The sequence below is a fragment of the Xenopus laevis genome, chromosome 3L (genome assembly GCF_017654675.1).
Source record: "Xenopus laevis strain J_2021 chromosome 3L, Xenopus_laevis_v10.1, whole genome shotgun sequence".
NCBI lineage: Eukaryota > Metazoa > Chordata > Amphibia > Anura > Pipidae > Xenopus > Xenopus laevis.
Window position 1 is genome coordinate 110,563,357 of NC_054375.1, and position 23,383 is coordinate 110,586,739.

Genomic DNA, 23,383 nt, shown 5'->3' on the forward strand with positions numbered 1-23,383 from the left:
AGTGACTAGCAGTTAAATAACCATTTTAAAGATTACTGAAAAGCAATAAGTGAAATATTCATCTATTTAATTTCACACCACAATTCCATTTAAACGAGGTGGTGCAAAGGGCAATACCGGGAACTACCCAGGGCTGTGGAGTCGGTACATAAATTCTTTGATCCCAACACCTCAGTTTTTGGTACCTCTAACTCCTGTTTTTAAAGGAACAGTAACACCAAAAATTGAAAGTGTAACAAAGTTATTAAAATATAAAGTACTGCTGCTCAGCACTGGTAAAAGCTGTGTGTTTGCTGCAGAAATACTAGTACAGTTTATATAATCAAGCTGCTGTGTAGCCACAGGGGGAAGCCATTCAAGGTAGGAAAAAAATACATAGCAGATAACTGATAAAAGACCATTGTATTGGACAGGGCTTATTTGTTATCTTCTATTTAACCTGTGCCTTTCTCCTTGGCTTGAATGGCTACACAACAGCTTATTTATATAAATGATAGTAGTCTTTCTGAAGCAAACACACAGATTTTGCCATGCCAACAGTATATTACTTCAAATGCTTTAATTTATGGTGTTACTGCTCCTTTAATATACAAATGTATTTTCCAAATTAACTGAAAGAAGTTAAGTGCACAACATACATGGCATTTTATCACTGCCAAAGCTCAAATATATAAACCACATAATTTGGTAATTCTATACCAGAATCTAAGTTCAATTACATAAACCAAAAACAACTTGTAGATTAATTGCAGTTGGCATATAGCGGTAGAATAGCTGTTAAATACAATCCCGAATTATCTAAAGTATTGTTCTTAGAAACAGAATTGCTTCTGCCCTATCCTCCTTCACAGAAGCTCTTAAATCCGATTTATTTTCAGTGCTTGCATTTAAAGTTGGAACAATTTTGCGACTCCAACTCCACAGCTCTGGAACTACCACAAATCTATGAGTCAGAAGTCTAACATAACAGAACTTCCTGCATTGCAGCTCTTTTGGTTTCCACTGATTGGTTACCAGGCAGTAACTTGAGGGAGGGCACATGGGTTATTACTGTTTGCTTTTGAATATGACCTGCTTTAAGGACTAATTACAAACAAACTGAACATTTATGTCCCATCCCTCTTAAAGAGATACTAACACCTGAAATTAAACTTTTTTTAATAATTATTATATATTATAATATTGGCTTTGCAAGCTACTTCTAACTTTGCCATAAATATTTGCATGAAGCTTTTACATTACCGGTCTGATCCCCCATGTTCCTGTATGAGGGGGCTGCCATATTTGTGCAGCAGGAGTCCGTTAGCATTAAAAACTGTAACTAACAGGCTGAGATGGGACAGTCAGGTTGGCAAAGTCAGAGTGTCAGAGAGTCAGGCTTAGGAACTTCAACTAACAATTATATACAAAAACAAACCTTTCAGCAAAAAACGACCAACGTGACCTATAGGTAACATTTAATGTACATTCATATGCTAAAATTCATTTCTTAGTGTCAGTATCACTTAGTGTGGCTGTCTAACACAGTTCGCTGCTTAACCATGTATGCTCGTATAGACAGAACAATTAAATAAAACAACTGACGCCTAGCATCAAGAGGTTGTGGCAACGTCTCCAGTTACAAGCTGAAGACAAGTCGAAAAGCCGCAACCAACCAACCGTTTCCCGCGTGTCACGTGATAACAGAACTCGCAGCTCCTCAAGAAGCCACAGTTCCTTGAAAAGCCGCTAGTTCGATTCCTCTCAGCGCATGCGCCACCTAGCTGCGTCGTCGCCTTGTACATTGTATCCCTCCGCCAGAACCTACTTTCCTTCCTGTAATCAGAAAAACGATTATGAACAAATGTTTAATAAACCGAGAACACATTTGAATCAGGTTAACGTCTAGGCATTAAAAGCATGTATTTGAAATTAAAACACGAATGCAAAGGCCTCTGTGCCACCCTCCCAAACACGAAACCAATGCTATGCGCGCACACAAAAATAGTGCACCTCCGCGCTAAACGCGGGGACTTTTTCTGCAGGGATTTTCGGCGCCGATGAGAAGGCGTTTGAAGTAAAACCGGCTTGGTTTGAAAGGAAAGCTCCCCAGCAGAGGAGCGCAGGGCGGCCGATACGGTACCAATACGACGGACACGGTAAGCTTAAGCAGTGCTGGGAGACGTTTCTGTCAGGTTACCGAATCTTTTCCAGGTCAGTGTTTGGTGTCGGGCCCTACCGGATGTGGAAGTTGATCTCTTCTGTGGTAAAAAATAATTCAACTTCCCCCGGAACCCAGATCATCCGAACGATTTCCTGTTTATTGCGTTAAAGCCGGCGGGTTTCCGGGGATCCCGGGCTGTGCCAGGGGCTTACTGGGCTCTGGGGGTCCCGAGGCGCATGGAATTGTAAAGGCGGGAAGGGCTTATGTCTGACCATCTACAGGCGCCATTGAAGGCCGCGGTTTCGACTGGGCGGGAAATGAAACCGGCCAAGCGTATTCTCGGCTAATGGCATATTTTGTTTATTACTAATAAATTGGCTTATTACTTGTTATCATCGTCACGATAATCCTTATAATGAGGTTTGAAGTGTTTTGTTACCTCACGCATCGGCCTGGATGTATGCTAGCAGCGCTTTACACGAGGCTCTGGCTGGCTAGCTGGAAATTTATTATTAATACTTGCGCAGTCGGCTCCCTTTAGTTGCTATTCTACTTCATCTCCCAGCACACACTGACACGGTTGGCAGATCTAATTTTCAAAACCAGCCCAAAACTAGCCAAGAGCCCAAGAGGAACTTGAAAAGTAGCCCAAAAAATACAATATGTGCAGTGAAAAAAAGAGTCACATTATTTCATTGATTCACATTATTCCATGAGGCAAAATGGGGCAGATTTGCCCCGTCACCAGGGAGTAACTACAAAGGGGGGCTCACGAGGTATAGGGGCCCCATGAGGCTCTAATACATATACAATTTCAATAAATATTGGTAAAACAAGTCAACCTCTAGACATTTTGGTGGCCAGCAGATTTTTGCCCCAAAATAGTCTGAAATTGGGGAAAGTCACTGGAAAATACAAGAAAGCTTAAGAGTGAAGGGAGAATGGGGTACGGACAGGGCCACCATCAGGGGGGGCACAGGGGGTACAAGTGTACTGGGCCCGGGCCTGAAGGGGGGCCCGGCAGTGCTGAACCTTTCGAAAGAGCCCCCCTTGACAGTGCCAAAGCCCTTTAGAAGTCTCGAACAGCCGAAATGCGGAAGTGCCAAAAAGCAGAAGTCCCAAAGCTTCGAAAAGACCCAAAGTCACGATAGGAGGCGAAGTTGAAGTCCTGAAGCCACAAGTTCAATTCTACGGAACACCAATGTGTGTTTTTTTTTTGTTTAATCTCCTGGTCCCTGCCACCAATGTTTTTTTTTTTAAAAAAAATATTCCTTGCGCTCCAATTTTTTTACTTGTAAGGGGGGCCCTGGTGCCTATTTTTTTTTCTTTACTTATAGGGGGGCCCTGGTTGCCAATTTTTTTAAAAAAACTTTTAGGGGGGGCCCTGGCACCACAATTTTTTTAACTTAAAAGGGGGCCCTGACCATCAATAGCTTTTTATAACTTGTGTGTAGGGGGAGGGTTCTCTTTTTTTAGCGCTGATGTCTATGTGGTCTTTTAACTGTGGCGTGGAGTGGGCGAGGCCCAAGATGCCCCAAAAATGTTTTTGTCTGGGCCCTGTGATTTCTAATGGCGGCCCTGGGTACAGAGTCCAAAATCTGGTAACTCCCGGCTTCTACACAAGTCAGTCCCATTGCATGCTGGGTATTGTAGTCTTACGTTAAATACAGCAAATTGTTAAACAAAAACTACATTACCCAACATGCACTGGGAGACAAAGGCTTGGCACATTAGGGCTTAAATCCATACCTTGGCTAGTTTGTACGTTTAAATCCCGCCTGTCTTTTAATTTAGTAGCCCACTTTGCCAACCTGGCAACCCTGACTGACACCCAATGATAGATCAGGGAGTATCTGGAGGCTGCAGGTCTGCAGAAATAATTCCATTCATGCAATAATATACCTGCCCTGCGAGGCACACTTAAATGCTTAGCTGCTCATTGGAGGGCATATTAGGTCTGAAATCATTTAAAGTCAAGGGGTCCTAGGCTGTACACATGTTTAAAAACCCTCTAAACATATGGCACGTATGCTTAATTTCTCATTCAATGTTTGTCATTGAACATGTTTGAGCACATTATAAATATCACCGCTATTGCAAATGATTGGTTTGCAGTTTTGTTTACTGGTAGCAGCCAATTTCATTGTCTATGTGACTGCAGAGTGTCCTTAGGGACTGTGCCAGCAGGGGGCCACTGCCTTGCAGTTAAAGGAACAGTAACACCAAAAAATTAGTGTTTTAAAGAAATGAACATAAAATGTACTGTTGCCCTGAAGAAAAAACTGGTGTATTTTCTTCAGAAACTCTACAATTGTATATATAAACAATGGGGGCAGCCATTCCACAGTGAAAAAGGAGAAAAGGCACAGGATATTTAGCAGATAACAGAAAAGCTCTGCGGTATTCTTCAGAATTTATCTGTTATCTACTGTGTATCCTGTGCTTGAATGGCTGCCCCCATGGCTACACGGCACTTTGTTTATATAAACTATAGTTGTGTTTCTAAAGCAAAATACCAGTTTTACCTGTGCACGGCAACAGTACTTTATACTGTCATTCCTATAAAACACACATTTTTTTGGTGTTACTGTTCCTTTAAGCATCTGTATAGAAGGTTCATCTGTAACAAAAAAATGTTTTATCTTGCCTTTATAAGCAGTAGTGATGATCAGGTCCGGACTTTGATTCAATTGATTGGCATTTCAAGTGCAGAGTGGCCTCCACCAACCCACTATATAGTGACTGTCTATGGCATCTCACAGCCCTTTAGCATTTGCCAGTCCAGGCCTGGTGATATTACCTGTAGAATAGTCAAGAGAGAAATCAACAGTTCACAGGGATGCCATACTCTGAGCTTAACCCAGCCAAAGCTAATGTACTCATTACCACCAGTACCAAGAACAGCCTGGTGAGTCTGTCACTAGCAAATTTTAGCTGCCTACATTCAGCTAGAGGCACAGCTTTGCTTTTTACTGACCTGTTTATTAAATCCCCAACAGTGTTCCCTGGACATTTAGGCATCACAATGCCACTAAGCAGTAAGCAGTGCAAATGTAGTGGGCCCTTATACGTCCTGTATTTGTTTCTTATTTAATATTCATGTGCGGATTTACCACTTTACAATTGCACAAGTGTAATGCAGGAAAGCTGGTCTATCTGCTTTTATAATGTCTGTCTGGAATCTTTGTAAAACATCTCAGGTTTTATCCGTGAAGAAGGAGGTTTGTAAGTCACATACCAGAAAAAAAATGATTTAGTCAGCAGTTCTTAAATGGTGAAGCATTAGAAGCCGATATCTTGGCATGCAGATCATATGATTTGAATATTTAGGCAAAGTGACTTTGTAAATGAATGATCACTGCAATAACTATTGTAACTGACCGTGCTTCAGCTCAGAAAGTTTCTGAAATATGTTTAGAATATTTAAATAAACTGTAGTAGTGTTTCTAATTCAAACACACATTACCCAAATAACTGTTATTGCCCCGTTTAAGAAGGCATAACACCCGCCTGAAAATATCCCTGTTTTAGGCATAACATGACCTAGGTTTGGCAATAAATAGGCCAGGTTGACATCTGTTTATTTGACGGAGATTTTATTTCAAGCCTGTAGATATAAAAAAAAAAAAAATCAAAAAAAGTTTTCTTTGAAGCAGAATTTCTGGCTTTCATTTTGTTGAGATTGCTACTGTATATCTCTGATATGTCCAGCTGTGGGTTTTTTGTTGTGTTTGTTATGTACATAAAACCCCACCTGGTCTGTTGTTTTTAATACAGCTTGAATACATTCTCACTGTCACACCAACACGTTTCAAATGTAACAAATGTAAAAAGGGTAGATTTAGGGGGCCTATATAGAACAAAAATTCCACTTGCCCACCCCCAGGCACCTGTGAATAAATCCTGAATATGACCATTGGTGAGGAGACCCAGCAAACAATAATGTGTGCATTAATGTCGATGGCATTAGGTGCTGGCAAAATTGGCATTTTCTCAGCAAGTTTAGAAAAACACAACATGTAAATTAGCATAAATCAGCAGTTCTCAAACTGTTGGGCTGGTCCCTTTTGGGCTAGAGCTAATAACACATATCATGAATGATTGCCACTGGGGTAAGGCTTTATTAATACTCCCTCTGAACATACCTGGTGCTTATAGTAAATATGTAGGTTGTTTTTTTATTTCTTTAACAAAATCTGAAAGAAGAGTCACGTTCTTCCTGTACTTATAGCACAAGCAATACAAATTAGCAGTCTACTGAGCAGCCTCTGTATAATGAGCTGCTTTTCATCTTTGAGTCTATCATGATTTAGATGGGAAGCTGTTCAAGTTATGGTTTGCCTTCCTCCTGTGTCTGTTAGGCGGTAATTAAATTCATCTGTCCATTTTTATTGTGTTGCTGTTGGATGATTTCTTCTCATCAGCCATAGTTTTAAAAAGTCATTTTTGCACCACATGTTTAAATATGTATTGAAAGGAGTTGGCATTCCTGGTTTTTAGCACAGTCTTGGAGCACAGAATTGTATGGGATTAAGCTTATTGGATTTCACAAATCAAGTTTTGCTTTCACTCAGTCCATGCAAATACTGGCACTTGTAGAAGGCAAAATCTTCACCCCCTTAAGCCCACCATACTTTATTTAAACAAAAGTAGGAATTTCGTTTATGTGGAAAGTAACTTCTCAGATTTATGTGAACACCGTGTTATTCAATTTAGTGCAGATAGAAGATATAGCTGCAGATTGCACTCCACTGACATGAAGCTCCCAGCAACCTTCTCTGCTTCCCACAGCCACAATGAGAAGTGATCCATGGCATGTATCCTGCATTTTGATTGCCCTTTGTGACACTGCTTTTAAGAAGGGCTTTTTATTTATTTAATTTAATTTTCCACTGCTCTCCCCTCAACAGGGTTCATTGGTGACTCCCATATTTTATTTAATCTACCATATACCTTCTTGTTATTACCCTGTTATTCTATTACCATCTCCTTTTAAAGGAGAAGGAAAGCTACGGAGGCATTTTATTGCCAATAGATTAGCTGCAATAGTGCAAGCTAGAATGCTATATTTATTCTGTAGAATGTTTTACCATACCTGAGTAAAAAGCTCTAGAAACTCTGTTTGTTTAGGATAGGAGCTGCAGTATTAACATGGTGTGACATCACTTCCTGCCTGAGTCTCTCCCTGCTCTGGGCAGCTTTTTATTGCCCCTCTGCAGGATAGGGCAAGTGAAAATGGTGTGAGATCATTAATGTACATTTGTAATTAACCCAATGAATGCTGGACATTGGTCCTAGCAGAATACAAGCCAAATTTGCCTTATTTAATGCTGTTAAATGCTGAAGAATGTTGCCACATTGAGATTAATGGTCTATGATTTTATCTTTGAATAACATTATTTTATTATGAAGAGGAGATGAACTAGCCGTAGATATGACACATTTAAGGGCATTTTAACCTTGGATAAGTGCATGGGAAGGTTACACCGCTCCGCTTCATTAGTAACCGCTACCCTATTCATGTGCAAAACAGAATTATATCCCTTCCCTCTGTTCTCACCATTAAGAAAAGCAATCATACATTGTTTTCAGTCAATTATAAAGAATGTATTTTTACATTGGCTGTCCTTTAACATATGTATTGGTATTGTATAAAAAGCAGCATTGCATTGCATTTTAACACCTTCGTACTTTATGACGCTTATACACTGTTTATAAAGATAACATTTTTGGCATGAACTTGATTGAATCATTCTTTTTAGCTCAAATAACTACATAAATACATTTACCTTTTTTTTATTTATTTTTTTTAAAGATGTCCTTGGTTGATTTGGGAAAGAAGCTTTTAGAAGCAGCACGAGCAGGCCAAGATGATGAAGTTCGTATATTAATGGCAAAAGGAGCTCCTTTTACCACAGATTGGGTAATTATTTGTTGTCAAGTAATAAAGTTTTTTTTCTAGGATGAAGGCAGGCAGACACAGTGGGCAGTGGATGTATATGTTCTACACACATTTTTTCTTTTCTTGTACCATGTCCAACTCTCAGGTGGACCACCGTAACAACTCTAATGGATTGTAGTAAACCATTAGAAGCCAATAAACGTAAAACTCAAGAATGTTTATTTATTGATCACATCTTCCACAGTGCTACTTGCACACACACTCTTCCCCATAAAGTGTAGCCAGAACTCAGATTCCCAGATTAATGGGCCCCACAAGTTGCCTACACACCCTGCTTCCTCCTTGAGTCAGGGATACCATAACGTTCAGCACCAGGGTCCTCCTTGCATGGGGGGAACTAGGACCTATCTATCCTAGCTCCTCTTCCTCTGGGTCCCTATCTGGGCAAGACACCTCCAGGATACTGCTCCTACTCTTTCTTCTCGTTGGAGCTCAGCTGCTCGTCTACACAACCTACACCTGCCTCTCGTCACATACAGAGAGCTCAACCAGAGAACTAATTGGATCCATTGGTGTCCCTGGTGAGATCATTCTTCAGTTACCCAAAAAAATGTCATGTATACTTTTCCAGCTAGCACATGTGGCTCAGGTTTATAAAAAGAAAGTTGACACCATGATGATGACAGAAATGAGAAATTATCAGTACATCTGCTTTCTGTAGGAAATTCCACATAGGGAAAGCACAAAGAGGGGGACGTAGATTTTCCTTCCATTCAATCCTTTTTTTCTTATCAGCCTTACCCTTTTCTCATTTGGGGGAACCAAATATTTATAACATGGGAATCATTAGGATAAAACATCCCACAATCACATGTGCACTTTCTGTATTTCCTTTCTCTTTGTTTTTTTCCCTGTATTCCCCCCCCCCTCTGTTCTCTTTTTTAATAACTTTTTTTTTGTGTTGCACTTGGAAATGAAATGACAGATCTTTGCTAACATGCATGTAGGGTATTTTCATTTCCTAGTGTTTAGTTGCATTACATGTGTTATAGTTCTGCCGCACACATGTTCTCTCACTCTGTACTGCTGGTGCTGGCTTGGTCCCGTAGTAGCTGCAAAATTCATATGGAGCCGCACACACTCTATTTATAGTTGGGGAGCTTACCCCATTTATTGCTTTACCAACAATATAATCTTTTTGGAGAAGCAATGAATGGAGTAAGCTCCCCAACTGCATTAATAGAGTGTATGCGGCTCCATATACATTTTGTAGTTGCATTACATGGCAATAGAGTGAATATTACCAACATATTTGTATGAAATTGAACAATATATTTTTTCCTAATGAATATGCTCTCATTCTTTTGATTACAGCTAGGAACTTCGCCAGTGCATCTAACAGCACAGTATGGACACTACTCAACAACGGAGGTTTTAATTCGGGCAGGTGTCAGTAGAGATGCCCGTACAAAAGTTGACAGGACTCCTCTTCATATGGCTGCATCTGAGGGGCATGCAAACATTGTAGAAGTTTTAATTAAGGTGAGTAGATAGAGGAAATTCTTCCAGTCACAATTTAGTAGAATTACTCACTAACCGTTTCATAACTAGCGTATGCTTCAGTAGGGCTTGTGTTGAAAAAAGGTACAATGTCTCCCTAGTTACTGAACCATAGCAACAATTTGCATTGCTATTAAATAACCCTTATCATATCTATATATTTTATATATATATATATATATATATATATATATATCCCACACATACAAGAACTGCCTTGCTACAATCAAGACAAGCTAAACAAGCAAGCCACTTAGATTAATTTAATACTAAGGGGAATCAGAATGTCTGGATTAAGATATCACACTGTAAAAAAACAGGTAAAAATTAGCATGACAAATATTTTATCGGTTTTAAATGAATTCCATTTTCTATCCCTATAGCATGGTGCTGATATTAATGCCAAAGACATGCTAAAAATGACTGCTCTTCACTGGGCCACAGAACACAATCACCAAGAAGTCGTTGAACTCTTAATAAAATATGGTGCAGATGTACATAGCCAAAGCAAGTTTTGTAAAACTGCTTTTGACATCTCAGTAGATAATGGAAATGAGGACCTTGCTGAAATTCTTCAGGTAATTTTAATTTCCTCCATTAAGTGCATTTTGGTGGTTAAAGGAATTGTTCACTGTAAAAATAAAAACTGGGTAAATAGATAGGCTGTGCAAAATAAAAACATTTTCTAATATAGTTAGTTAGCCAAAAATGTAATGTATAAAGGCTGGAGTGACTGGATGTCTAACATAACAGAACATAGCCCAACTTCCTGCTTTTCAACTCTCTTGGTTTCTACTGACTGGTTACCCTAGTTACCAATCAGAGACTTGAAGGGGGGCCACATGGGTCATATCTGTTGCTTTTGAATCTGAGCTGCATGCTGAGGATCAATTGCAAACTCACTGAACATGTATGTCCCATGTGGCCCCCCTTCAAGTCGCTGACTAGCTCAGAGTTATAGAGCTGAAAAGCAGGAAGTAGTGTTCAGGCTATTATGTTACACATCCAGTCACTCCTGTCTTTATACATTACATTTTTGGCTAACTAACTATATTAGAAACATTTTTTATTTTGCACAGCCTATCTATTTACACAGTTTTTATTTTCACGCTGAACTATTCCTTTAAGACAGGTCTGCTGCATGCTTTGTCTGAATGGGTTTCCTGGTGGATTTTTTGTGATTTACCAACAATGCGAGGGGATGTGGGTACCTCGTTTAGGCGCTAGGGCAGGGTGTGGGACTATGTATCATGTGATATAATTTTAATTAAAAATTTCTGAACCTTGTTGATCCGCCACTTCTGGCTCATATAGCTGGCATGTTGATTTCCCTGATAGCTCCCTGCTCTACTTTTATTTACAGTAGGACTTAGAAATCCTCAGGATCCAGGGAAAATGTTGACATTATTTGCATGAAGATGTATATTGATGGGAAAGATAATAAAGGTTTTGGGCATGGAATACCTATATAAATCTTGCTTTCATCCAGTTATGACTTTGCCCCCCCCCCCCCCCCCCAACCCTGCCTTTCTCTGCTTGAAACTGTGTAAGTGGTCAACACAGATTAGTAAAGTGGGATAGAGAGGACTGGGGAGGTCAACTATGAATCAAGTGTTTATCACTGTCACTGTTTATATAGGCATATTTACATGTTCTTCATTAAACTACCTGTGGTAATATTTACATGTTTACAGATTAAACCATTTGAAGCCTGAGAATAAATTTCAATATATAATACTTTAAAGTGTAACTGTTGCCATCTATGTATGTATCTTAATTTTGGTTTTGTTCATAATTTGACTTTTCGAATTTATGTAGATTGCAATGCAGAACCAAATTAATACAAATCCAGAAAGTCCAGACACTGTGACGATACATACAGCTACACCACAATTCTTTATTGGACCTGGAGGAGTAGTGAACCTAACTGGTAAGGTGCAAAAAGTATGCATGCAGCCTTCAAAATATACTGTGGGTATTGTGTTTTCTTCTTCCTAATTTAATTGAATTAGAAACCACTAAAATGAAAATGTACCTGCTCATTTTGGCTTGTTATTGTTCAGCTTACAGTCACATCATTCTAGAAAGAGAGCAGGACCACAAATCCTATTTCAATATCCATCCTTAATACTATTATGTCTAAACAGAAAAACATGGATATAATTGGGACATAATTAGAATCATCTGGTGGGGTACTAGCCTTGTAGTTTGTAATAGATTATCAGAAATTCACATGACTTTGTGATACTGTTATGGAAAATGTTTTTTTCAAAACACATCAGTTAATAGTGCTGCTCCAGCAGAATTCTGTACTGAAATACACTTTTTTCATAAGCACAAACAGATTTTTCAATATTTAATTTTCAAATCTGACATTGGCCTAGACATAATGTCAGTCTCCCAGGTGCCTCCAGTTATGTGACTTGTGCTCTGCATCAGCAGAATAATTTGAAGGTAACCAGATAACTGCTCCCTAGTAGATATACGAACAGCACTCGATAGTAAAAATCTATGTCCCATACCTTCAGGTACATTGAGTAGGAGAAACAATAGCCTGCCAGAAAGCAGTTCCACAGTGCAGCTCTGGCTCTTTCTGAAATCACATGACCAGGCATAATTACCTGAGGTGGCTGCCTATTACAATAAAAAAAATACACTTGTTGGGTTAGAAATTACGTTTTACATGGTAGAGTGAATTATTTGGAGTGTAAAGCGTGTAATTTAGAAATAAAACAACACCATAAAAATCATGGCAGAGTCCCTTTAAAGTGATACTGCAACTAAAAATTTTCTTTTCAAAATATTAATCTACATTAAAAGTTACCCATAGGTCATGTTGATCGTTTTTCGCTGATAGTTCTGCTTTTGTACGTAATTATTACTTCATGTTCCTAAACCTGACTTTTGCCAACCTGACTGTCCCATCTCAGCCTTTCAGTTTCTAAGAGTTTCTAATGCTAACAGACTACTGCTGCACAAATATGGCAGCCCCCTCATAGAGGAACAGGGTAGTAAGAAAGGTAATGTAAAAGCATCAGGCAAATACTTTTATGGAAAAATTATAAATAGCATTCAAAGACAATGTTATGATGGATAATAAAAAAAAAATATATATTTTCTGATTTCCGTATCGCTTTAATATATTTTCTGCAAATAGTTGTAGTGTGTTGCTTTATAATTATATGTATAATAATATTAGATGTAAATATTTTTATATGATGTGAAATGGTTTATTTAGCATATAAAATGATCTTATTTCACCTGCCACTGAATAATGCTGTGCATCTAGCAAACTGTCTAAATATTTATTTTAGATTTTTAAAAATTATTACTGTGCAATGTTTTGTAAAGTTACTGCTTTGTAAATCAGTTTAAATATATTATAATTGCACTTTACACCTGGGACTTGTCATACTCACCATGTAGGTAACTACAAAAAAAAATAGCAAAAAGTATTTAAACCATTGACCAATTATGCACCTGAACTTTGTAATTGTGCCTCAGATTCAGTATTGGGGAGACATCTGGACATTGGCTCATTATAGGACATTCATATTTTTGTTCTTTTGGCCTTTTGCCCAAACTTCACTTTTTGTGAACAAAATAGTTAGTATAATTTATGCAGTAATGTAAAGATTTGATCAAGGATCTGAATAATTTTGCAAGGCACTGTACAAGAATAGCTTTTTTCTAAGGGACAATCTCTAGTTCATTTATCTCTTGCATTTGTACAACATTATGGCTTTGTTTTTTTTGTAGATGACAACGGTGTATCATCAACTGTTCAGTTTGGCAATTCATCAACATCTGTTTTAGCTACATTAGCTGCTTTAGCCGAGGCTTCTGCTCCTCTGTCCAATTCTTCTGAAACACCAGGTTAGTTATGATTATTTGACTATAAGGGTCAGATTTATCAAGGGACGAATTTCGAAGTGTAAAATACTTCGAAATTCGATCATCAAATTAAAATACTTTGAATTCGAATGTCGAAGTATTTTTCGCCGAATTTGCCCATTGAACGATCAAAGTAAAATCATTCGATCGAACTTAGAAGACTTAGAAAATGGTTGTAGAAGGTCCACATAGGCTAACGTAGCACTTCGGCAGGTTTAATTTGGCGAAGTATTGAAGTCGAAGTTTTTTTTAAAGAGACAGTACTTCAATTATCGAATATTCAAACTATTTTACTTTGAATTCGAAGTAAATTCAAAGTCGTAGTATCCTATTCGATGGTCAAAGTATCCAAAAAATTACTTCGATTTTCGAATTTTTGGACTTCGAAAATTCCCTCAAATTCACTTCAACCCTTGATAAATCTGCCCCTAAATGTAGAGAAAACACGACTAGGTAGTTTTCATGCCAGACAAATATAATGAGAGTAATGTGATTGTGCCTATTTTTAGTATATTAATCATGTAAATCAAGGTAATGGTGTGCAGGAGTTTCTTCTGTAATGTATACTTTACACCAGAGCTTCTGAACATTCTTACTGCTTTGGGCCAGTAATCCAAAGCATGTCCTTGCCCTGGATTATTTAAATAATACGATTTTTAAATAATCATGCCACACGTAGTTCAGTGTAAAAATAAAAACTGGATAAATAGATAGTCTGTGCAAAATAAAAAAAAATGTTGGTTAGTTAGTTAGCCAAAAATGTAATGTATAAAGGCTGGAGTGACTGGATGTATAACATAATAGCCAGAACACTACTTCCTGCTTTTCAGCTCTACAACTCTGAGTTAGTCAGCAACTTGAAGGGGGGCCACATGGGACATAACCGTTCAGTGAGTTTGCAATTGATACACCGCATTCAGCTCACATTCAAAAACAGTTATGGCCCATGTGCCCCCCCTCAAGTCACTGATTGGTTACTTCAAATTTACCAGGGTAACCAGTCAGTGGACAGTCAGCTTGAGAAAGGACCAAAGAGGGCCTGAAACGTCGCTGTATCCAGATTGTTGCCATGTATATCTAATAAAGGCTTTTTATTCACAATACGGCCGGTGCTGTACTTCAAGTATCTTATAAACAGTCAGTGGAAACCAAGAGAGCTCCTGTCCAGACATCCAGTCACTCCAGCCTTTATACAGTACATGTTTGGCTAACTAATTATATTAGAAACATTTTTTTATTTTACCTAGTTTTTATTTTTATACTGAACAATTCCTTTAAAGGTGATTCCATTTTAAACCCTAATTGTTTAAACATGTATTTTTCTACACTGGATTATATCTGACTTCTTGATATGCTTGATTCCTTCTCCATTGTTAAGGTATTCTGCATAGATACATAATGTGTCATTCTCAGGAACACAATTCTTAACATTATTTTTATCAAATCATTAAAAAAACTGTGATTCAAAGTTTCTTTTGTTTTAGTAAATTTCACCCCCTTTATGTCTATGATCTCTTATTGGATCATAGACCTCATTTAGAATGCAGTGCACAGTGTTCAAAGTGCATGAAAAGGACACAATCGTCCATTCTTACCATTGATATATTAAAGGGGGAGGAAGATCAAGATGTTTTTGGCTTATATATTAATTTCCATTAATAATTTTCACAAATAATAATTTTTTTCGGGTCGCTACCTTCATAAATAGTTCAGCGTTTGGTCAAGGGCAAATGATGAACATTTGTGAATATTTTGTCCTGTTGGTCACCTGCAATAGTTCCGGGAATATGCAGATGTAGTCACCCAACATTTCATCCAAACTGGCCTCCTTTCTGGCCTCATTCACTGCTTTGTGGCCCCTCCTGGGGGCAATAAAGAATTTACACAGTGTTGAACTGGCCACATATGCCAAGCAGAAGAACAACCAGCATGGATGACTACATTGCTCTGATGTATTCCTAGGCAAACGTGAAGTTTAGGCATTTACAATTAACCCAGGTTTAGGTGTGACCACACATGCAGATTTTAATCTGAAAATCGATTACATACAGATGTTAGAAATAGTTTTACCCGTGCAAAATCTGCTTGTCTGTGTACAAATACAATTATTAGATGCTAAAAAAAATGTATCTATATATTTCTGTCTCTTAGTCACTATTGCACCTAGCTGTGAAATGTAAAAATCAAAGCTTTGCATGTTTGCTTTTACTCTCTTCTGCTTTTACATTAGCATATGATTGTGCAGCACAATTTGTGCATTATTTCAGTACTATGAACTTGAGGACAAATTTCTTTTCCTTCCGGGTAGTGACGTCTAACTGGTAATCTTTCTCCAGAGGAAGAAAGTGGATTCCGCAATTGAAAATAATGGTATCATTAATTATAGAGATGAAAGACTGCACCATTGTCAAAATATGTCAGATCTAAAGTCTTAGTCGTGACGCAAAGATTCTGACTTTACATTTACTGCATAGATAGAAAAGCTTCCACTTTTATTCACAAAATCTTTAAAAAAAATCAAAGAACAGATCTTATTGACCAGGTTTGAATAACTCCAATTTGTGACTGAAATTGCAGCTCAAATTGTCTGCTTGCTTTCAGGTATGTTTAATAAAGACATTTTTTTTTTTAAAGTTGTTTTACATGTACCACCAAGTTATATCCGCTAATATCTGAAATCATGGATGTGCATACTGTGTATTTATATGAAAATATAAAAAAGGAAAGCTGTGTATGTTGCATAGGGGTATGCCTTTTTTGTTAAATGTAATCCATAAGGAATCACTTCATTATATATCTTTGCAAATCTTGCATATTCCTCATGGCGAAAAATAAAACACGGTTGTTCTGGGCAACATCATGGTGCAGTGGTGAGTATTGTTGCCTTGCAGTTTAGGGTTCTCCGGTTCAATTCCAGACAGATACCTGCATGTGTGTCTTCCCTCCTGCACTGCAACAATATGCGGGAAGGCTAACTGGCTCCTGATAAGAGTGACCTTTGTGTGTGTAAAAGTGATAGAGGCCTTAGATTGTAAGCTCTGCTGGAGCAGTAACTGATCTATCGATAAGTACTTTTGGCAATGCTGAAACATCTGCTTTATCTTTTAATTTACAGTAGTGGCCACAGAAGAAGTGGTGACTGCTGAATCAGTAGATGGAGCAATCCAACAAGTTGTTAGCTCAGGAGGCCAACAAGTCATTACAATAGTTACAGATGGCATTCATCTTGGCAGTCTCCAGTCTGCGATTCCAAACAGTGGCATGGGTCAGCCAATTATTGTAACAATGCCAGATGGTCAGCAAGGTGAGTTGTGTGCTAATAAAGGTCAGTTTCTACAAACTGATGGGTTATTCTATAGTATTTACAAAGGGATAGTGTCATAGCATCTGACCTTATGCAGTGGTCCAATTGTATGAAATGAACCAATCAATTACCATGGGTTAGATTGTATAGTGGTAAGATAAGACCCTAAAAAAGTACCCTCATGTTATGTTAAGTATACCAAAATGTTATTCCTGCACTTTAGAAGTGCAATCCTTCACAATGTGGCCTTGGCAAAAGTTTCAGGTGGAATGTGTAATAGACCAGAGAAGTAGAAGAAGGGTTAGAAATGGAACAGGTATGTTTTTTTTTTTTGTTAATGCCTATTATGCTACAAGGCAGTGGACATACTTACTACTTTAATACAGTGTATGTGTGTCCATTTTATAGATTTATAGGGATTAACTCAATCTAGTTTACTGCTTTGGTTCATCTAGTTTTGTAAACACTTTGAATGTTCCATTAGATGTAATTTATTTACCTACAACTTTTCAAAAACCACTTGCATATGATATTGAATATATACATGTGTTTTAGTGCTGACCGTACCAGCGACAGACATTGCTGAAGAAACTGTAATCAGCGAAGAGCCTCCCACTAAAAGGCAGTGCATTGAGATCATTGAAAATCGGGTTGAATCTGGAGAAATTGAGGTACGGTAAATATTATTTCTTAAATCCAGTCTTCTTTCCTTCTTTCTGCAGTTTTCTAAATGAGTGCTCATTTTTTTTGTGTACTTCTGAACAGGATGCAGCAAATGAATACCAGTTGTAGGGGCTTATTTGTTAAACCTCGTTTTTTTTTCTGGTCGCGTTTTTAAATGGGGAAAAACTCAAATTTTTAAAGGAAAAAAACCTCGAATTTTTAGAGATTTATTATACTCCAAAGCTGCTAAAAGTCTAAATCTGAAAATAGTCAAGCTAAAACCTGTCAAGGTCATGTAGAAGTCAATGGAAGATGTCCCTTTTACAATTTGAAGATGTTTGTTGACATTGTCATCTGTGCTGGTTTTCATACAAGTCAAGGTTTTTGGGCTACAACTCGAAAAAGGCGTAAAATTCGTAAAAGTCATACAATTCGAATTAAGACTTTGTGACTTTTCCTCTTTTTTTTTTTTTTGGATAAATTAGTTAAATGCGTGGGCGTTAGGTTCTATTAAAAACAAATGGGAAAAATGTCTTCGTAAATAACCCCCATAGAATCATGTGGATTATGACTTCCACCCTGATATGTGTATTGGTCAGTACTTGGATAGTCATTCTATCTAACAAGGTTTTATATCCAAGTTATAGTTTGACTATTTCAAACAAAAGACTATTAGGAATTAACCGTACAGGAACTAGTATAGTAAGTATTGGAAACCTAGTTTGGCATTGGTAGATTAGAGACATGTTTTTATGATACTTTGTAATCCCCCATTTTTTTTTAATCTTCTATTAATTCTCCCTGCCCCCCAGGTTCACCATGTTGTCTACCCTGTTGCAAATTATATATAAATAATTGTCTGAATCCTTTCTTCCTCCGTGTCATCAGGGAATAAGGATTTGGATGGGTGATTGCATACAGCTATTATTTTCTGTTCTGGAATAAGGTCTGAACTAAGAATCAAAATAGGCACTATTTCAAGAATACAGAGGCCCAAACAGCCCACACAGAGGCCCAAACTTCCCCCACCAGCCCAATAAATAGTGACTGTCTCTGGCATATTCCAGCAGCCCTTCTGCCATTTGCCAGAACCCATAGATTGCCAATCTGGGCCTGTACAGAATGGTACCCAAAGAGCAAAATGGTGTTTCACAAAGCAGTGTAATACCTTCTGCTTAATTATCCTAGGCATCGGCTACATTTTGCTAAATCTTAAAATAGATAGAACTGCTGGTAATCTTTCATATTTCCCCCAGTTTGATCTATTCTAAATCAGCCCATATGCCTATCATGTTTTCCCCCATATTACGCTAATCAAACAATACAGTTTTAAAGTTTATTGATCCATTAAAATGAATTAACCTTCTGAGTAATCTATAAAGCTCATTATTCTTCTTTATGGTCTGATAATGTGTTCCTCTTTATTGTGCAGTATGTGGAAGAGCGATACCTAATGAATATACATAATCAATGATTTGAATCTGATTTTTCCCATTTACATGATGTGATATCAAGTGCCTTCAGCTATCCCAGGTGTGCAGTTATTTTACATTATCAGCACTTTGGGTGTTCCCTATAATATTTGCACCACCTCTTTTATTGGAATGATCTGTCACACCTGTCTTAAGAATTAAAGCTCATTTGAAATTGTACTCGAAAAAAGCACCTGGAATATAGTGCGGTGCTCAAAACTGGAGAGCACTCTAAATGTTTAGTGTCTACTAAGGCCTTAAACTAATAGAGTTGCAGGCTCCAGAGGAAGTGGTTTGTGTACACACTTTATCGTTTCTTGAGTAAGCTAATGTGTTATATTATTTTTTTTTAATTACAAATATTTAGCACTGAATGTATGATGTACAGAGGAGTGAATATGTGTTTTTATCCCATACTATCCATGAACAAGAGGGTTTTTTTAGGCTAAATTTTTAGGCCAATTTCCAACAGCAAGGAAAGAGCCTCTCGGCACCTGCCGGCACTTTGGTAGTGTTGCTAGTCTGACCGTGTTGGCAAAGATTAGAAAGGCCAGCAGGTAAGCCAATGGTACGTCACTAGGCACATCCCTGAAAGCTTATCTCAACTGATATCTCCATATACAGGTATGGGATATGTTATCTATTGCTTGGGACCTGGGTTTTTTTTGTTATTTGGAGTACTATGCCTTATTGCTACAAAAATATTTACAGAGTAATAATAAACCCAGGACAGTTTTACCATCATTACAGAGTTATGCTAGCTTAGTTTACTCTGAAGATCAAACCACTTGGTCAAATAGGACTCTATGGGAAATGATAATTCTATAATTTAGAGCTGTTTGGATAACCGGTTTCAGAATAATATATCCCATACCTTTTACAATAAAATGCTTAACCGTAATTAGGTTCCAATACTGTGATGTGTCAAAACCTATACATATCTCTGAAAAGACTTGCTTTAGGTGTAGATTTACTAAGGTTTGAATGGTAAATTCGAATTTACGAGTTGGTTTGTTGGTCAAAACTCACAATTTCGAGTTTAAAACCACCAACTTGAATTCGGAATTTGTATCCAAGATTTATCATCCCCTTACCCTGGAAGTAACTTAAATTAGATAGGCCATCTAAAACCTGCCGAGTTCATGTAGAAGTCAATGGCAGAGGTCCCCTGACCTATTTGAAGAAGTCCATAGCCTTTCTAACCGTCACATTGCGTTCAAATTCGATTCAGGTTTTTTGGACGGTAACATTCGTTCAAGTTTTTTCATAAATAAGCTACCATTTGAGTTGTGAGTACAATCGAGTTTATTAGAGTAAAATTAAACTCACCTAAACTCTTAAATTCAACCTTTGATAAATAACCCCCTTAGAGTTGTTAATGAGTGGTCATCTATCCTCACACTCGGTGCCTTATTGTGGTGGGTTTATTGTGATCTATTTTTTTTTATTGCCTCTGGGATATCCGAGAGCATAGCTTTACAAATAGGGTCCCACTAATCTATATTATTATTATATTAAATAGTATTCTGCTGCTGTTTTTTCTGGTTAATCAGTCGTTTTTTTATAGAAAATGCACCGTGTTTTCCCCCAAACAAAATAACGCACTGCATTTGGGAGTACACAGCATTGTGAATCAGTATATTGAATGGATGCATGCATCTTTACTAGTTGTTATTACAGCTTGTATCAACAAATATAACCATTGCATTGACCTAAATAAAAAACATTCCAGCGGAACTAGTCCTTTTAATCCTTTAGGACTATTTCCAATTGAGTTCCTGTCTTTATCCAATGTCAGTAGGAAAGATTTTAATAACTCTAATTAAAAGAAAACTAATTGACCACCAACCACATGGTTCATGCTAAACATGCCACATTTTATTTTAGTTGAATAAATTGTTTTAGGGTGAAAAGGTGCTCCAGGAGGAGAGAAAGCATCATAATCATTGATTAAATAGGCCCAAACATGAGATACATTTTGGTGGAAGATTTACAGAAGGAAAAAAAATCTTATTTCAATAATATTGTTTACGTGAATATCAATTTATCTGCTTCTGAGCTCTTTTATGTTAACAATTTTTGGAAGAATGTTTAAATAATAGAGGTTTAATTAATTGATGCTGATCTCAAGTTGTCAACTGTGACTCAATTTCAAAGTAAGGCAAACATGTTTACAGTCACAGTAACGCAACCCTTACATATACATTATACATGTTTCTATATATCCTACATATATTTCCCTAACTGAATATTGGGTAGAATAGGGTTGGCTTCTGATATCCCATTGTGCCATACATGCAAAAAAAAATGTTGCCATGTTTGTAGAAATTCCAAGATTAGCGATTTGATAACATCAGCGGTCTTCTGCACTTAACATCAGCACCTTTTATGGATAAATGTTGGGATTTACTCTGTTTTGATGTGGGTTCATTTGTAACTCTTGTTTAATCTGCCAGATTCCAGAAACTTCTGGATCAGAATACTATATTGTGAATACTCAAGAGTTCTCTCAGGTACAACTACAGAATTTTTAGAAAAAATAAAAAACAAATGTATTTTTATTTTATATTTCTGAGAGAATCTCCAAAATCTTTTCAAATCTATATTTGTGATTTTTTTTTTCTCTCTCTCCATTTTTGGTTTATAATTAATTTTTTTTATGTTTCAAACACCAAGTTTGTTGCCATTTATTTTTTTATGCATGGTCTTTTTTTAAATTTCTGCTTAGAATTCTATTTGTTATTCATTTGTCGCAGTCTACACTGCTCTGTTGTGTTCTGTTGAGGTCTAAAGAAGTAGCAATGTGAGCATTAAAGATGTAGCCATGGTTTAGCAGCCTCCAAGAGCCATGATTTTGTGCTATTTCACACCAAAGTAATGTGCAGAGCGAATCTATGATTTAAAATGGAGCATCTCAATGAGCAAGGCTTAATGTATTCACTCTTATTTATAATAAAAATCTATTTTTATATACTTTGCAAATAAAGAATAATAATGGCAAAGTGAAGTAAGTGTTCATAGGATATTTAGATATGTAGGCAGACTCCACTTTGTAAACTGGATAGGTCCAGTACAGAGTAGCCACAATGGTGTGACTTAGAGCTCAGGGACCAGCCCAGTCCATCGAAGCACAACGACCAATGATTTTAAGACAATCTTGATTCATACCGCATGCTTTTAAGTCTGTCTGACGATCGCCACATCAGTTTTCTCAGGGAATACATAGAGGGCAGCTAATGCAGGAATCCTGTATTCTACCTTTTGTGTGCAGGAAAGAGAAACACTTCAGAAGCAACTTGATGACGCCAACCGGGAAGCCCAGAAGTACAGGCAGCAGCTTCTAAAGAAGGAACAAGAAGCAGATGCCTACAGACAGAAGCTAGAAGCTATGACCAGATTGCAGACTAACAAAGAAGTAGTTTAAGTATCTACCCAGCATGGACTCACTCGTTTTCATTTGAAAAGAAGACAAGCTATGCACTGTATGGCTACAGATGGAAACACAACCCAGCCCCTGAGAGAACCTCAGACTTTTATATGTCCATGAATTATACAAATGCTGGTGTTACCATAGCCCCTCTTTGTGAGAAGTATTTAAAATGGAAATACTGTATATACTCTGGATCCCCCCCCCCCTTTTTTTTTTTTAATTGTTGGCATTTAAGTTGATGCTGATTTTCTGAAAGATGCAGAAATAACATTCTAGGTGATTTTTCTTTTCCAATCTGTTTTTAGTAGAGATAAATTTGACATGGCAAACTTGCCAAAGCTGTTTTGGTAAACCACGTGCACCCGTTTCTCAGACCGCAATGCTTTCTACAATCAGATCAACAGGGCCTTTGACATTGATGTCTCCTAGTGGAAATCGCTGTACAGCTTTTCAATTTGTCTCTATTTGAAAACTTTTTTTTTTTCTCCCAAGTAAGCAAAAAATTTTATATCTTATTTCCAGAACATCCAGGTAGATTAACTTGTATATGAAGCTAATATTTTTTAAAGAAAAAGAGAGAGAACTTTTTGTACATACGCTGCATGGTTTTGTATATTCTAACTGCATACGTAAGCCTTGGTTATCCTTCAACAATGCACAACCCTCAAATATACACACACATTGAAAGTTAACCCAGTAGTCCGGTTTGTTTTTCATGTCACATCCTTCCAATTACAGAACTGATAAAATGGCAAAATAATGTTACCGGATCCCACTGTCTGTCAATAATGGATGCTAACCTTTTGTTACTCCTCTATCCTTGGTAACTGTTTAAATAAGAGGTGGTACATCTGTCCTGAGCTTACCCTAAAAGTGGAACTAGGTAAGAAACTGCAATTCAAAGCTACTTGGTAGTATACAGTACATGTCTTAAAACTGTCAGGGAATTTAAAGGAACGGTTCAGCGTAAAATATAAACTGGGCAAATAGGCTGTGCAAAATAAATAAATGTTTT

General features: G+C 37.4%; 1 protein-coding gene and 1 long non-coding RNA gene across 4 annotated transcripts; one reads left to right on the top strand and one right to left on the bottom strand.

Moving 5' to 3' along the window:
- Nucleotides 1-1,440: 1,440 nt before the first annotated feature.
- On the bottom strand, nucleotides 1,441-2,700 carry LOC108711412. The gene is made up of 2 exons (XR_001934898.2): nucleotides 2,180-2,700; nucleotides 1,441-1,815 (listed from the first exon to the last, which is right to left on the bottom strand). It is a non-coding gene; the product is annotated as an uncharacterized LOC108711412 (long non-coding RNA).
- Nucleotides 1,799-23,060, top strand: LOC108711410 (GA-binding protein subunit beta-1). Of its 3 annotated transcripts, XR_001934897.2 has the most exons (11): nucleotides 1,799-2,138; nucleotides 7,959-8,066; nucleotides 9,420-9,587; nucleotides 9,989-10,183; nucleotides 11,424-11,535; nucleotides 13,365-13,481; nucleotides 16,615-16,803; nucleotides 17,359-17,474; nucleotides 18,899-18,999; nucleotides 21,395-21,451; nucleotides 22,210-22,288. XR_001934897.2 is itself a non-coding variant. In XM_018253126.1 (10 exons), exons 2-10 carry the CDS (start codon nucleotides 7,959-7,961, stop codon nucleotides 22,360-22,362), a joined length of 1,215 nt encoding a protein of 404 aa, XP_018108615.1. In that variant the 5' UTR covers nucleotides 1,799-2,138; the 3' UTR covers nucleotides 22,363-23,060. The 3 variants fall into 3 exon arrangements, 2 of the variants coding, with proteins under 2 accessions (XP_018108615.1, XP_018108616.1); XM_018253126.1 differs by lacking the exon at nucleotides 18,899-18,999 and having other exon boundaries at nucleotides 22,210-23,060; XM_018253127.1 differs by lacking the exons at nucleotides 18,899-18,999; nucleotides 21,395-21,451 and having other exon boundaries at nucleotides 22,210-23,060.
- The last annotated feature ends 323 nt before the right edge of the window (nucleotides 23,061-23,383 follow it).

What these genes read in the sequence shown, in the direction of transcription:
- LOC108711410 (XM_018253126.1), top strand. Translation starts at nt 7,959, where the DNA reads ATGTCCTTGGTTGATTTGGGAAAGAAGCTTTTAGAAGCAGCACGAGCA. An exon ending in ACCTTGCTGAAATTCTTCAG is followed by an intron (nt 10,184 to 11,423) that starts GTAATTTTAATT and finishes GAATTTATGTAG; the next exon opens with ATTGCAATGCAGAACCAAAT. An exon ending in CAATTCTTCTGAAACACCAG is followed by an intron (nt 13,482 to 16,614) that starts GTTAGTTATGAT and finishes TTTAATTTACAG; the next exon opens with TAGTGGCCACAGAAGAAGTG.